We start from the raw sequence: 14,872 nt of genomic DNA on the forward strand, positions 1-14,872 counted from the left end.
TCAGGCAGCCTTGCCCAGCACCAGCAGGCTCATGAGGAGCACCATGAGGAAGAAGACCCACATGAAGAACCGGTCCAGCACCCTGGCCACCCTCTTCCAGTCCCCGTTGCGGCGCTGCGCGGCGCGGTGCCGGCGGAAGCACGCGGCGATGTAGGAGACGTGGTCCAGCACCGCGCGGTGGTGGCAGAGGCAGCGCTGCCGGGGGCACGGCCCGGGGCCGGCCCGCACCTCCCCGGGCGCATCCCCCGGCCCCGGTGCCCGCCGCGGGCCCCGGCAGCTGCCCCCCAGCCCGCAGAGCCGCGCCAGGTGCCGCAGGATGAGGCGCTGAGCCCAGGGCGGCACCGCGCCAGGCCCCGGCCCGCAGTGATGCACGTTCATGATGAAGATGGTGAGCGCCGTGGAGGCCGCGATCATCGTCATGGTGGCGATGTAGTACTTGCCTGCGGGGAAAGGGGAAAGGGCAGGGCTGGAGGCACCGTCCCTGCCAGTGTTCACACCCCGTGGAGATGAGGCCCCAGTGCCATGGGGCAGTGGTGGCCTTGGCAGTGCTGGGGAGTGGTTGCACTGGATGAGCTTAGACGGCTTTTCCAACCCAAGTCCATGGTTCTATGGTTCTATGAGGTGATGCCACAGTGGAGAGGTTGACACCTGCACCCCCATCACAGAACCACAGAACCATGGAATCATGGAAACCCAGCCTGGTTTGGGTTGGAAGGGACCTTAAAGCCCATCCAGCTCCAACCCCTGCCACGGGCAGGGACCCCTTCCACTGGAGCAGCTTGCTCCAAGCCCCTGTGTCCAACCTGGCCTTGAACAATGCCAGGGATGGGGCAGCCACAGCTTCTCTGGGCACCCTGGGCCAGCGCCTCAGCACCCTCACAGGGAAGAGCTTCTGCCTAAGAGCTCATCTCAGTCTCCCCTCTGGCAGGTTCAAGCCATTCCCCTTGGCCTGTCCCTACAGGCCCTTGTCCCAAGCCCCTCTCCAGCTTTCCTGCAGCCCCTTTAGGCACTGGAGCTGCTCTCAGGTCTCCCCTTCAGGAGCCTTCTCTTCTCCAGGCTACCCCAGCCCAGCTCTCTCAGCCTGGCTCCAGAGCAGAGCTGCTCCAGCCCTCGCAGCAGCTCCATGGCCTCCTCTGGCCCCGCTCCAGCAGCTTCGTGTCCCTCTTGTGTTGAGGACACCAGAACTGCACCACAACCCCCCTGCCCCCGGCACCGCTGCCGCCCTTCCCCACCCCATGGGATGGTGCCGGGCGCTCACCGATGAGCGGGACGCTCTCTGATGGGGGCATGCTCTCTGCCACCAGGAGCTGGAACACGGTGAGCGCCAGCAGCACCGTCACCCCCAGCGACACCTTCTCGCCCGAGTCTGCGGGAAGGTAGAAGCTGAGTGGGGCCAGGAAGGAGACCATGAGGCAGGGCAGGAGCAGGTTGAAGACGTAGAAGGAGGCGCGGCGGCGCAGCAGGAGGGTGTAGGTGACGTCAGGGTAGGGCTCGGAGCAGCAGCCGTAGGTGACCACATTCCTTGTGGCCGGCATCCCCAGCACCTCCCACTCCACGTTCTCCACGAAGTCCGTCAGGTCCCCGGCATCCAGCCGGTTCCGGAGGTCGATCTGGTTCCCGTTGTAGGTCCAGGAGCCGAAGGTGAGGCTGCAGCGCTGCCCGTCGAAGGGGAAGTAGGAGACGTCCACCTTGCAGGAGCTCTTGGTGATGGCAGGCGTGTCCCACTGGATGAGCCCGTCCGAACGCAGCACCACGTTGGTCTCCATCGAGCCGCCGAAGCGGTCGTCGGCACTGGGGGGGACGGACATGGGGCCCCGTGTGGGGCTCGGGTCCTCCCCAGCGCCATGTCCCCGCCCCACATCACCCCCCCGTGGGGTTCGGTGCCAGACCCCGGTTCCAGTGACCGCCTCCCTCCATCACACCCACCCCAGCGCCCCCGCTCCCACCCCACATCAGCCCCAGGGTTGGTGACACCCATCAGCCCCCCCACCCCGTTCTGAGCCCCCCGGCTCCAGGAGCAGCAAGGGGAGGTCCCGTGACCCACTTGTTGTAGAGGATGATGTCCGGCCGCCACACATAGCTGCTGGGGATGCGGATGCTGTCGATGCCGCCATAGGTGTCCTTGTCCCACGTGAGGTGAGCGTCCAGCCAGGCCTGGCGCACCCACAGGTAGGAGGTGAGGACCTGGTTCCTCTCATCCTGTGGGGGGACAGGGTTGAGCGTAGGGGATGGACCCCATTGTCACCCACAACCCCCCTCAGCACCCAGCCTGGTTGGTGCCTTCTGCAACAGTCATGGGACCATGGGATGGGTTGGGTTGAAGGGACCTTAAAGCTCCTCCAGCTCCAACCCCTGCCACGGGCAGGGACCCCTTCCACTGGAGCAGCTTGCTCCAAGCCCCTGTGTCCAACCTGGCCTTGAGGCTGGCTGGGACCCCCGCAGTTGTGCTGCTCTGGGGGCATTGGGGAGCTCTGAGCTGTCTTTAAGTGGTCCCTGCACTGGGCACGGGTGAGGCTGCACCTCAAATCCTGTGTTCAGCTTTGGGCCCCTCACTGCAAGAGAGACATTGAGGGGCTGGAGCGGGGCCAGAGAAGGGCAGCAGAGCTGGTGCAGGGCCTGGAGCCCAAGGGTGATGGGGAAGGGCTGAGGGACCTGGGGGGTTCAGTCTGGAGAAGGGAAGGCTCAGGCGGTGCCAGTGACGGGGCTGGTCCCACTCCCGGCGCTGCCTCTCACCATGTCGATGATCTGGGACAGGGTGACCTGCAGGGTGACGTTGAGCGCCCGGTCCGTGTCCTCCACGGGGCGCAGGGCGCTGGAGTAGTTGGCGAAGAGGTCGTGGAGCAGCTTCTGGGCCACTCTGCCCGGGGCCCCGCGGCCGCCTGCGGGGATCCACAGCGGGATTGGAGCGGCCGCGGGAGCCGCCGGCCCCGGCCCCAGGGACCACCGGGACCCGGCGCCAGCCCGAGCCCCTCATCCCCCCCTGCGCCCCCTCCTTGTGCCGGGGGCAGCGCCCGTCACTTACCCGGGGCCAGGAGGCAGCCGGCGAGGCAGAGCGCGAGCAGCGGCCGCTCCATCCCGGAGCGCGGGGGGACACGGGCGCTGCTGCCGGTGACGTCAGGGCAGGGAGGGGGGAGCCGCGGGGTGATGGGGGTGACCCCGGTCCCTCCATGGGGCCCGCAGGGGCTGCGATGGGCCCGGGGCTGCAGCGCTCACGCGCTGCCTGTCCCAGGGTCTGCCGGTGGGACCGTGGCCCCTCACTCCCATCCCAGCGGGAACAACGCCACGGGCAGCTCGGGACCGGGACTCGGTGACAAGGAGCAGGCAGGGGCGAGCTGGCTCCTCCCGGCCGCAGTTTCTGCCTCCCCAGACCGCAGCCCCGTGGGCTGGAAACCGGCGTCTCGGTGCCTCTGGTACAGGGAAGTGGCCGCTTCCCGCGATCCTGGCGCAGGGGGAGCTGGAAAAGGGAATTCCGGGGCTCAAAGGGAGATGCTGGGGCGCTGGAACCCACCGAGGAAGAAGCGGTGGGGAGGGCCGAGGGTGGATGCCGCGGACCTGGGCTGGAGGGAGCACAGTGCTCGGCGAGGGACGTCCCGTCCTCCGGCCGCAGGGAACGAGCGAGGAAAGGGAAAAGGGGGATGATTCCCATTTGTGGGAGCAGTGCTCCAGGGTGCAGGATGCGACCCAGGAGGTGCAGCACAAGCGGCAGTGGGGTCCCTGGCGCGGCGGTGCCGGAGCATCCCTCGGGCTCCGGCCCTGCCCTGGCTCCGCTCCCACCCGGCTCCCGGCGGCAGATGCCGAGCACCGGGATCGTTTTTAAGGCCGGAGGCTCGGTTTGCAGGCAGTGAATTATTCATCCCCAGGGCGATGCCTGGGCCCGGCGGGAGCCGCTGTGCTGGAGGGACAGGGCTGCGGTAACGGGAGGAGGCGAAGGCAGCAGCACCGGGCTCCAAGCACCGGCAGAGCCCATCCCACAGCCTCCTCCTCAGTTCAGGATCCCAGGGCAGTTTGGGTTGAAGGGACTTAAACTGGGGCTGCCCCATCCCTGGCAGTGTTCAAGGCCAGGTTGGACACAGGGGCTTGGAGCAAGCTGCTCCAGTGGAAGGGGCCCCTGCCCGTGGCAGGGGTTGGAGCTGGAGGAGCTTTAAGGTCCCTTCATCCTAAAGGACTCCATGATTCCATGCCCTAATTCCTGCTGCTCCTCCCATCCCTGGCCACGCTCAGCTCCTGGGAGGTTTCAGCTTCCCCAGTGCCATCCCTGCACACACCAGTCAGGAGCTGCCACCCCCTGAGCTGGCTCCACTGCTGGGTTGGGACCAGGGGCCACGTGCCCATGAATCTGACACCTGGCTCCAACAATGAAAGGGGCTGGAAAAGCAAAGGAAACAGTGGGAATTCTATAAACATTTTATTTATTGTTTTCAAAAAGACAGGAAAATAATCTAGAGCATTTATTTATAATTCTTTAATAAAAACCTTTACATAATCCTCATGCACGAAGACCTTCTGGAGCCAGCGGAGCGCTCCAGGCAATGGAAGCTGCTGCCCACCACAGGAGGTGCTGCTGCAGCCACTCTGACAGGGGAACAGACCGAAGAGCAGGCCCAGGGAACAGCCCCGGGAGCAGGCCCTGGAGGAGCCACTTTTCCTTCTTCCAAGAGTAAGTGGGGTTCAGGACGCAGCACGAGCAGGGACAGTGCACACGGGAGCGCGGGACGGGCTTGTGCCAATGGGGGCTCCACTCGGTGACACCAGCTCTGGCCCCGCAGGCAGTCGGGAGCCTCTGGGGGCTTGGGGCAGAACGGGCTCTGTCCCAGCAGCAGCCAGGAGTCCTAAAGGGGGCGATGGGGAGAAGCCTCACAGAGCTCATGCCAGCTCCCTGCTCCTGAGCCAGGGAAGCAGCTGGAGGATGGATAAAGAACTTGTTCCAGCCTCCACCTTCACACGAGGATGCAGGAAAAGACCAGTCCTAAGTCAGGTTTCTTCTCCCCTCACCCCCCACGAGCAAACTCGTAACACAAAACCCTGCCTCAAGCTCATCCATGGCCAGCGCTGAAGGTTCACAGAATTCCCCAGTGCAGCCTCACCATGGAAAACTGCCCCAGAGCTGCTTCCCATCCTCTGCACTGCACCAGGAGGGACCAGGACTGGCCAGAGGATGAAGCCACCACCGTGCCCCCTCCACAGGGACAATGGTGCCAGAACCACGGTGTGTGGCGAGGGAGCAGCCTGGGAGGGACACCCAGCCCCAGCGCTCCCCGGTGACAAAGACTCCTGCGTTACCCACTGCTAAAGCTGCTGGACACCTTTATGAACAAAACCTGCGCGGCCGGAGGTGGCTCCCCCCAGCCGAGAGGAGGGGAACAAGTGGTACAAAACAAGTGTCCGGAGGGGTCCTCAGTGGGTGCCGACTGTCAGCTCCCGCAGGTAGGACTGGGTGAGGCTGCGCAGCTCCTCCAAGGCGTAGTCCTCGGGCATGGGCAGGCGGCCGATGTGCGGGGCCAGCAGGCGCAGGGGCACGTGCTGCAGCTCCGCCGCGGGCTCACACACGGGCTCTGGGGCGTGCTGCAGGCCCAGCACCACCCGCAGCAGGTTGGCGATGCGCTTGGCCATGTCTGCAGCAAGAGGAGAGGAGAGGAGAGCTCTCATGGGCGCCACAGCACCAAGAGCCAGCAGTGAGACACCTCCACCCACACAGAGCTCCTCCAAGGGAAATGGGGCCTCATTCCTCAGAATCTAAGAATGGTTTGGGTCGGAAGGGAGCTTAAAGCTCCTCCAGCTCCAACCCCTGCCACGGGCAGGGACCCCTTCCACTGGAGCAGCTTGCTCCAAGCCCCTGTGTCCAACCTGGCCTTGAACACTGCCAGGGATGGGGCAGCCACAGCTTCTCTGGGCACCCTGGGCCAGCGCCTCAGCACCCTCACAGGGAAGAGCTTCTGCCTAAGAGCTCATCTCAATCTCCCCTCTGGCAGGTTCAAGCCATTCCCCTTGGCCTGTCCCTACAGGCCCTTGTCCCAAGCCCCTCTCCAGCTTTCCTGCAGCCCCTTTAGGCACTGGAGCTGCTCTCAGGTCTCCCCTTCAGGAGCCTTCTCTTCTCCGGGCTGCCCCAGCCCAGCTCTCTCAGCCTGGCTCCAGAGCAGAGCTGCTCCAGCCCTCGCAGCAGCTCCATGGCCTCCTCTGGACTCCCTGTACCCCTTCTGCTGTTGCCCCAGAGCTGAAGGCAATGTGTGTGTGTGTGTGGGGTCTCACTGTACCTGACTGAGCCAAGCGGTCCTTGGCACTGTGGCACTGGATCTGCTCTATTCTGTTGCACAGTGATGTCACTTTGGTGTGTAGCCTCTCCAGCTCGTAGGTGGAACAATCCAGCTGAAAATCAAGCACAAGAGTCAGGCTCTGAGTCACCCAAAGCCCCTCAGCAGCAACACAGAGCACACTCAGCCAAATCCATCTAAGAGCAGACACAACCCGTGTTACAATCCGTGTGAGAGCAACATCTGAAGTGGGGAAGCCTGGAACTGAATGTGAGGCAATGACTCACAGGCAGGTTCCCCACTAAGCAGCTAACAGTGAGTGTTGTTGCTTTTCAATTAACCTCACATTTCACTACACAGAGCATGTGCAGGGCAGAGCCACATCTTAGAATCACAGAATGGTTTGAGTTAAAGGGACCTTAAAGCTTCTCCAGTCCCAACCCCCTGCCATGGGCAGGGACACCTTCCACTGGAGCAGCTTGCTCCAAGCCCCTGTGTCCAACCTGGCCTTGAACACTGCCAGGGATGGGGCAGCCACAGCTTCTCTGGGCACCCTGGGCCAGCGCCTCAGCACCCTCACAGGGAAGAGCTTCTGCCTAAGAGCTCATCTCAGTCTCCCCTCGGGCAGGTTAAAGCCATTCCCCTTGGCCTGTCCCTACAGGCCCTTGTCCCAAGCCCCTCTCCAGGTTTCCTGCAGCCCCTTTAGGCACTGGAGCTGCTCTGAGGTCTCCCCTTCAGGAGCCTTCTCTTCTCCAGGCTGCCCCAGCCCAGCTCTCTCAGCCTGGCTCCAGAGCAGAGCTGCTCCAGCCCTCGCAGCATCTCCGTGGCCTCCTCTGGCCTCGGTCCAGCAGCTCCACGTCCCTCTTGTGCTTCTGCCCCCCGAAATGCCTTAAGCAGCACTGAGGAGCAGGGACAGCAGCGCAGCGAGCAGGGGGCTGGGTTCACACCAAGCGGCACCGCTGCCTCTGTGCCTGCTGCAGGACCAGCCCAGCAGGACCCGGCTGCACTGCTGGCTGAAGCAGCCAGCCCGTGCACACGTGGCCCTCAGCCCCGCAGGGACACCGGGGCTGGGCCAGGGGGAAGCGCGTCTGCAAACCAGAAGTGAAACTGCTCTGCTCCGCTGCACCCTCAGGGTCCCCATGAAGCAGCTGGGCCAGGAGGGGTGCGAGGGGTGAGCAGTCCATGGCAGCAGAGAGGACAACCCCACACCAGCCCGGGCAGGCACCAAGGCCCCGTCTGCTGCCTCCAGCCCACAGCTGCAGTCTCTCTGCCTCCAGTTCCCCTTCTCCTCAAGCTCTCCTCTCTGCTTTGCCCCTTCCTTCCCCTCCTCCTCGGAGCCTTCCTCCCACCTCCCCTCCTGCACAGCTTCATCTTCCCTTCTCTCACCATTTGTCACCCTGCAGCTGGAACCCGCCTGCACTTCCCCATCTCGGCCCAGTTCCTCAGCACCCTCCTGCCCTCGCACAGAGGCACTTGCAACACCGGCCCCAGTACCGAGGCTTTTGCAAGACCGATTCCTGTCCCTCACCCTCCAGCAGCACTGCTGGAAACTGCACTGAGGGGCTGTGACCAGAGCCTGATCCCTGCTCGGCTGGAGCAGGAGGAAGGATGGGGGCAGTCTCCCAGCTCCTCGCATGGAGTTTGTCCTGGAGATGGTCCCATGGTTGGTCCTGGAGAACCTGAACCCCCCTGGGGACCCTAAGTGACTCCGTCTCCTGGTATCCTCTGCTGAAGAGGAGGGAAGGACGGGACACTACAGAACCAGAGCCATGCTCCTCACCCATCCCCTGCTGCCAGGGCCGGCTCCAGGGCTGGGGGAGCGAAGCTGAACAAAAGCTCCCACAACCAACACAAACAGAGCCAAAATCTGGCCTTGAGCTGCCCTGACCTGCCAGAACCTGTCCTCAAACAGTGCCAGGAGCCCCCAGCCTGGCAGCTCAGCAGGAGCTGCCCAACTTCTAATTATTCTATGATTCTGTGACTTATGATCTGGGATTACATATGAGTTTTTACCCCTAAATCACTGCACAAGTAATTTATAGTAACTTCTTTGTCTATGATACCTTCCACTAAACCATGTTGCTCCAATCCACCCTCTTATTTCAACAGGATCTCCCAAACCTTCCTGTTTTCAGACATGTACCATATGCTGTCTGAAGGGTGACACTTACATTAGCACCGACAGTGAGGAAAAGGTTATTCTAAAAGCAGAACTCCACACGTGCTTCTGACCTGAAGGAAGAAACCAATCCAAGTGTTTTCATCTGTTACCTGTTGAATCCTGTCCAGCATCTCAATGACACGGATGTAATCCAGGTAGACCAGTCCCGCCACCTCCCAGTCCTGGATGAGGGCACTGCGCTCTGGAGGGGCAAGATCCTCCAGGAATCCTTTCAGGTACTTGTAGTTCTCATTGATAATAGCATCTGAGGAGAACAAGAGTGTGAGGAATGGAGCAAAAGGGCTTCTTACATGTCAGGAGCAGAACAAAGCAAGCAAAGGACACCACTCTTGGGCAGTTTGGTGACTCCCTGACAGCATCAGCCATGGCCAGAAAAACTTCATTTACAACTAGGTATCAGTGAGAGCTATTTTGACACAGCCAAGCACTAACAACCCCACCATGGCGAACACAGCCCTACCCCTTCCTGGTCCTCAGCACCCAAGGATTCTGCCCCTCCTGTGTTTGTGTGCCCTGTTCCAGAGGCAGAATGAAAACAAAAGAGCAGACTCACCAGAGGCCAAGTGCCTGACAACCAGCTTGTGACACTGGTTCCAGTGCCCAGCCTTGAACAAGAAGAGAGCTTCTTTATGCTTGTCACCCTCCATCCGTGCCCGAACTGCCTTTGCCTCGTGAATCCACTGCGGGGGGACGCAGAGCCTCTGCATCAGGAACGTCTCCTTGGCCCAGGACTCCGGGGTCTCGCTGAGGACACAGTGACGGTTCAGGAGCTCCCGCACAGCCTTCTCCCGGATGCTGGGGAGAGACAAGGTGTCATTCCAGCAGCACGTCCCCCCATCACACCAGAGGCAGGCTCCAATACGACTGTGCTCAGCTCTAGGGCCCTCATTACAAGAGTGTGTTGTGGTTTAAACCCTGTCGTCAAGTTAGCCATGCAGTCTCTCTCTCGCTCCCTCCCCTTTTTTCCCCTCCCCCTACTCCCGGAGGGACAGGAAGGAGAATCAAAAGAATGTAACTCCCACAGGTTGAGATAAGAACAGTTCAGTAACTAAGGTATAACACAAACCACTACTGCTACCACCAATAATAATAACGAGAAAGGAAATAACAAGGGAAGAGAACACAATCACGACCTGCCAACCGATACCTTGCCCCCACCCTGCAGCAAACTAGCCCTTCCGGGTTACTCTCAGTTACATCCTGGGCATGACGTGCTGCGGTATGGAATACCTCTTTGGCTAGTTTGGGTCAGGTGTCCTGTCCCTGCTTCCTCCCCGCTTCCCCTCCTCCCTGGCAGAGCATGAGACTCACAAAGTCCTTGGTCAGGGTAAACATTCTGACCAGCAACTGAAAACACCGGTGTTATCAGTACTGTTCCCAGGCTGAAAGTCACAAACACAGCACTGCACCGGCTACTAAGAAGGAGAAAAATGACTGCTACTGCTGAACCCAGGACAGAGGGACATTGAGGTGCTGCAGCAGAGCCAGAGAAGGGCAGCGGAGCTGGTGCAGGGCCTGGAGCACAGTGTGATGGGGGACAGCTGAGGGACCTGGGGGGTTCAGTGTGGAGAAGAGAAGGCTCAGGGGGGACCTGATCGCTCCCTACAAGTGCCTGACAGGAGGATGGAGCCAGGAGGGGCTGGGCTCTGCTCCCAAGGAACAAGGGATGGGACAAGAGGAACCGGCCTCAAGCTGCACCAGGGCAGGTTTAGATGGAGCTGAGGAACAATTCCTACCCCAAAGGGTGCTCAGGCATTGGAACAGGCTGCCCAGGGCAGGGCTGCAGGCACCGTCCCTGCAAGGGTTCACACACCGTGGAGACGACGCCTCAGTGCCATGGGGCAGTGGTGGCCTTGGCAGGGCTGGGAGTGGTTGGACTCAGGGACCTTGTAGGTCTTCTCCAGCCCTGTTGATTCAATGGTTCTATGACTGAAGGAGGCAGCAGCAGAGTGTGTTACACTTATTGGCAATAGATAAGGACACAAATGGAACAGACCCCACTGTTACTCTGAAGGCAAGAAGCAGAACAGGCTCTTCACTCACTGTGTCTTGGGCTCGTGCAGCAGGATGAAAACAGCCCATTCCCAGAAGCCTTCACTCTCCAGCTGGGCAGCATAGCTGGTGTTCAGCACCCCCTGGCTCTGCTGGCTCAGGTGGGTGTAGTTCAGGGCCCTGAGCACTTCCCAGAGATGCCAGCTCAGGCGACAGTCCAGGGGGTCAGATGTGATACTCCTAGGATCCAGCAGTTGGTCAAGGTCGTAGTGCCTGCAGGGAAAACACATGCAGCACGAACAGCTTGTTGTGTACAGAGTCAGAGACTGGTGCTGCTCAGCTCCTTCCCTCCACCCACCTGCAGTTATTCCACAGATGTGATTTACAGGGTGCATGGGGTTGCTTTTATTTTAGATAATAAAATAATAAAAACATAAGAGCAACTGTTAAAATCCTTTTGCTCCTCTGAGTCTGCACCCAGCCTGTCACCACCTTTCCTTTACTACGTGACTGTCATGGTTTAAACCCTCCTGCAGGTTTCTCAAGGCCTTCAGAAAGGCTGCTGTGACGAAGCACGACCACTGCACTCCTCAGACAGACAACATACAAGAATCCCCCACAGCCATGCTCCATAGCTTCAGTTTCATCAGTGATACCACCACCAGCAGCACCAGCATCACTGTGTGCTTTATGGGTCTACACACAGGGCAAGGTTTGACTGCTGGAGCAGTTCACTAAGTGCTGAGGCTGATTTCATACCCCTGGTCTGGGAATTCAGATCATTCACTGATCCAAGATCTTTCTATATAAGCTTTGGGACTCTTTACCTGTCACTGTAGAGCTTTAATAAGTGGAAGCAGACGTCCCTCAGAGGCCTTCCTGTGTTGTCATCTTCTTCTATGACACAGCCAGAATCCTCCAGGTAGGGAGGCAGAGGGCAGCAGGCATATTTTTCACACTCTGATGTGTTCTAGAGAACCAGTTTTAACAGTCAGTTAAAGCTAACCCTGAACAAACTGCAGCCTGCATTCCACATAGTTCAGCAGCCTCCATTCCCCTTGGCCTGTCCCTACAGGCCCTTGTCCAAAGCCCCTCTCCAGGTTTCCTGCAGCCCCTTTAGGCACTGGAGCTGCTCTAAGGTCTCCCCTTCAGGAGCCTTCTCTTCTCCTGGCTGACCCAGCCCAGCTCTCAGCATAGCTCCAGAGCAGAGGTTACAGTGTTCTGCATTAATGATGGGCTCAGGCACAGGCTGCCAGGTCATGGGGAGCTTCTCCTCAATAAAGAGTCCTGCAGCACTGAGCACGCATCCATTAGGAGTTGCTACACTTGATGCTGGGCCATTGTTAAGCACACAGATGGAGGCTGAAGGATCTTTAGTTAAATGATTAAACACTTTTTTGCCACAGAGCCCTTTGTCTGTCTGTACCCAGAGGCTGACAGCTCTGCAGCACCAACCAGCCTCTGCATAATGCATCAGCCACGCGCTGCCTGCAGCTCGGCTTCTGTCTGCTGTAAAACACCCAGTGAAACAAATGGGGTGGATGGCTCAAAGACTATTTGACAAGTCAGACAGCTGAGTATTAGACATCCCAGTGGGAAAACTGCATGGTACCTGGCTCAAACAGCTCCTGCTGCTGGCCATTTCCCAACATCCTAGTTTTGGGTAGCTGGCAAATAGCTGGAAACACTCGATCAGTGGAAGATGCACTTAAAATGCATTGCTACCACCTGCGGAGCAGTGCTGAGCTCCTCAAGTGACTAAAATTACCAACAGGTTCAAACCTGGGGCTTTATTCCCTTTGAAAAGAACATTCCTATTCAAGTGCACTGCTGCAACAACTCATCCTAGAGCTGGTGAAGGGCTCTGATGCTCTGACAACTGAAATAATGAACCCATACACAGTGAATTCCACACTCAGCACTTCCACAGGGACACCCAACTGCTTACAGAAGTCTCAGTGCAGCATCAGTCACTAGGACTGAGTAAGATCTCCTCACACCAAGGAATGACTGACCTACCTGAAAGGCCAATTCGTACATGGCAAGTGCCTGGGAAATAGAAGCTGTTGGAGGAAGCAGGTACCAGAGGTGCACGGCCACGCAGCGCTTCCAGTCCAGCAGTGAGCATACGTTGATGTTGATTCTCTCTGATAACTGCCATACCTGAAAAGACAAAGCACTCAGGTCAGGCAAAGCCGCTCCCCAGGTTTCCTGTAGCCCCTTTAGGCATTGAAGCTGCTCTCAGGTCCCCCCAGAGCACAGCAGAGGGGCAGGATCCCCTCCCTGAGCTGCTGCTCATGCTCTGGGGGTGCAGCCTAGCACACAGAGGGGTTCTAGATTCAAGCACACACTGGAGCCAGGTCATGGGGAGCTTCTCCTCACCCAACACCTCAAGTCCTTCTCCTTAGGCTGCTCCATTCAGTCTCCCCCAGCCTGTGTTTGTGCTTGGGATTGCCCCAACCAGGCGTGCAACACTAAGAGAAAACCCACCACCACCTTGTCCTCCTCTCCAACTGTGTACCACGCACTGTGGTTGTGTGCTGCAGTGTAAAAGTGCTGCTCCCAAGAAGCCGAAGTCAAGAAGAGAAGAGGCAAAGGACTCACAGGCTTTCCTGCCAGCAGGGCGAAGATCCGGAGCCTTTCCTCCTGGATGAAGCAGTCTGCCTGCAGCCTGTGCCAGTCCACCAGCTGCATGGTGAGCAGGTCCCGCACAGGCTGGCTCCCGGCCAGCTGGGACAGGAGCAGAGCCAGCCTATGGTCATCTGCAATGGGACAAAGCAGCACATCAGGCAGATCCTCCATCCACCAGTGTCCCAGCTACCTCTGTGAGCTGTGGGGCACTTGGATCAGCCCAGAGCCGCTCAGCCGGTGTGTGGGCACAATTTGTTATGAAATAAACCACAATATGAAATAAACCCCCTAAATGGGGGTGAGGGGAGAAGACAAAATGGGATGGACAGATTCCTCAGAGGAGAGAAATGGAGAACTCCAAAGATGTGAGCCAACATAAAAGACCAAGATTAAACTAGCCATTAAGCTCTGAAAATCACAGAAGCATGGAATGATTTGAGTTGAGAAGGGTTAAGATCATCCCATTCCAATCCCCTGCCCTTCCACTGGAGCAGCTTGCTTCAAGCCCCTGTGTCCAACCTGGCCTTGAACACTGCCAGGGATGGGGCAGCCACAGCTTCTCTGGGCACCCTGGGCCAGCGCCTCAGCACCCTCACAGGGAAGAGCTTCTGCCTTCTATCTGACCTAACTTCCCCTGTTTCAGTTTGAACCCATCACCCCTTGTCCTATCACTACAGTCCCTGATGACGAGTCTCTCTCTGGTATCCTTGTAGCCCCCTTCAGACACAGAAAGCTGCTCTGAGGTCCCCAATGCTTTCCTTTATCATTATTATTAGCAGTAGTGTTACATTGTCCTTTAGTGATCAAGCTGTTTTTATCTCAACCTGTGGATTTATATACTTTCCATCCTCCTCCCTGTCCCCCTCAAGCAGCTGCATGGTGCTGAGTCACCAGCTGGGTTTAACCCAGAGCACCCTCCTGCAAGGAGCAGACACTGCAGCACCTCACCTGACTGCTGGGCCAGCCTGCAGGCCTCCCCGATCCTCTTCCCAGTGAGGCAGCTGAAGACAGCCTCCACGGGGTTCCCGTGCCGGGACATGGCCACCTCCTCCTCGATGCGCGCGGCAGCCGTGGCCGACAGCCAGCGGGAGAAGGCTCTCCTGCGCTCCAGCGCCAGCACGTACTCCCTGGGCTCCTCCAACCTGGCCTCCAGCTCCTTCAGCTTCCCCCACAGGGCTTCACACAACGTCCATGCCAAGCACCAGTGCTTCACAGTAGCTGCCAGGACAGAGTTACTCGGTCAGGAATGAAGACTTACAGAAGAACATTTAGGGAGGACTCTAAGATAAGCAGAAGCTTGCAGGATATCCAGAAGGACTATCCTACTGTTAGGAGTCGATGCAGGGAGTCAGATAGCTCCCCAGATGGAACCAACCACATTTGGGCTTTTCGAAGGAACACTGCCACAGCCCATTTCCCTGTTTTATTCACATTTCACTGCACAGACGAAACCTGAAATCATGGAATGGTTTGGGTTGGAAGGGAGCTTAAAGTTCCAACCCCTGCCATGGGCAGGAACCCCTTCCACTGGAGCAGCTTGCTCCAAGCCTCTGTGTCCAACCTGGCCTTGAACACTGCCAGTGATGGGGCAGCCACAGCTTCTCTGGGCACCCTGGGCCAGCGCCTCAGCACCCTCACAGGGAAGAGCTTCTGCCTAAGAGCTCATCTCAGTCTCCCCTCGGGCAGGTTAAAGCCATTCCCCTTGGCCTGGCCCTACAGCCCTTGTCCAAGGCTCCTCTTCCAGGTTTCCTGTAGCCCCTTTAGGCACAGGGGGTGCTCTGAGGTCTCCCCTTAAGGAGCCTTCTCTTCTGAAGGTGGA

The 14,872-nt window shown here is 58.9% G+C and overlaps 2 protein-coding genes across 8 annotated transcripts in view; both read right to left on the minus strand.

Annotated features, from left to right (window-relative positions):
• Window positions 1-3,074, minus strand: CHRNA10 (cholinergic receptor nicotinic alpha 10 subunit; the record flags this gene model as incomplete). Its single annotated transcript, XM_080613593.1, has 5 exons — window positions 1-440; window positions 1,259-1,791; window positions 2,045-2,199; window positions 2,734-2,879; window positions 3,023-3,074. 5 exons carry the CDS (start codon window positions 3,072-3,074, stop codon window positions 1-3), a joined length of 1,326 nt encoding a protein of 441 aa, XP_080469719.1.
• A 1,315-nt stretch (window positions 3,075-4,389) lies between these two features.
• Window positions 4,390-14,872, minus strand: part of NUP98 (nucleoporin 98 and 96 precursor) — a 41,371-nt gene continuing 30,888 nt past the window's right edge. For 4 of the 7 annotated variants that reach the window (XM_080614354.1, XM_080614351.1, XM_080614352.1 and 1 more), the window contains exons 25-33: window positions 14,002-14,271; window positions 13,027-13,184; window positions 12,442-12,585; window positions 11,250-11,392; window positions 10,474-10,695; window positions 8,984-9,225; window positions 8,520-8,674; window positions 6,252-6,363; window positions 4,390-5,612 (exon numbers count right to left, since the gene is read on the minus strand). In XM_080614354.1, coding sequence (XP_080470480.1) covers window positions 5,395-5,612; window positions 6,252-6,363; window positions 8,520-8,674; window positions 8,984-9,225; window positions 10,474-10,695; window positions 11,250-11,392; window positions 12,442-12,585; window positions 13,027-13,184; window positions 14,002-14,271 — 1,664 coding nt within the window. In that variant the 3' untranslated portion in view covers window positions 4,390-5,394. Of the gene's footprint in view, window positions 5,613-6,251; window positions 6,364-8,419; window positions 8,675-8,983; window positions 9,226-9,660; window positions 9,843-10,177; window positions 10,337-10,473; window positions 10,696-11,249; window positions 11,393-12,441; window positions 12,586-13,026; window positions 13,185-14,001; window positions 14,272-14,872 lie in introns of those variants that run through there. The other 3 variants (XM_080614355.1, XM_080614356.1, XM_080614357.1) reach the window with 3 other exon arrangements.

Source organism: Psittacula echo, assembly GCF_963264785.1.
Source record: "Psittacula echo genome assembly, chromosome: 3".
NCBI lineage: Eukaryota > Metazoa > Chordata > Aves > Psittaciformes > Psittacidae > Psittacula > Psittacula echo.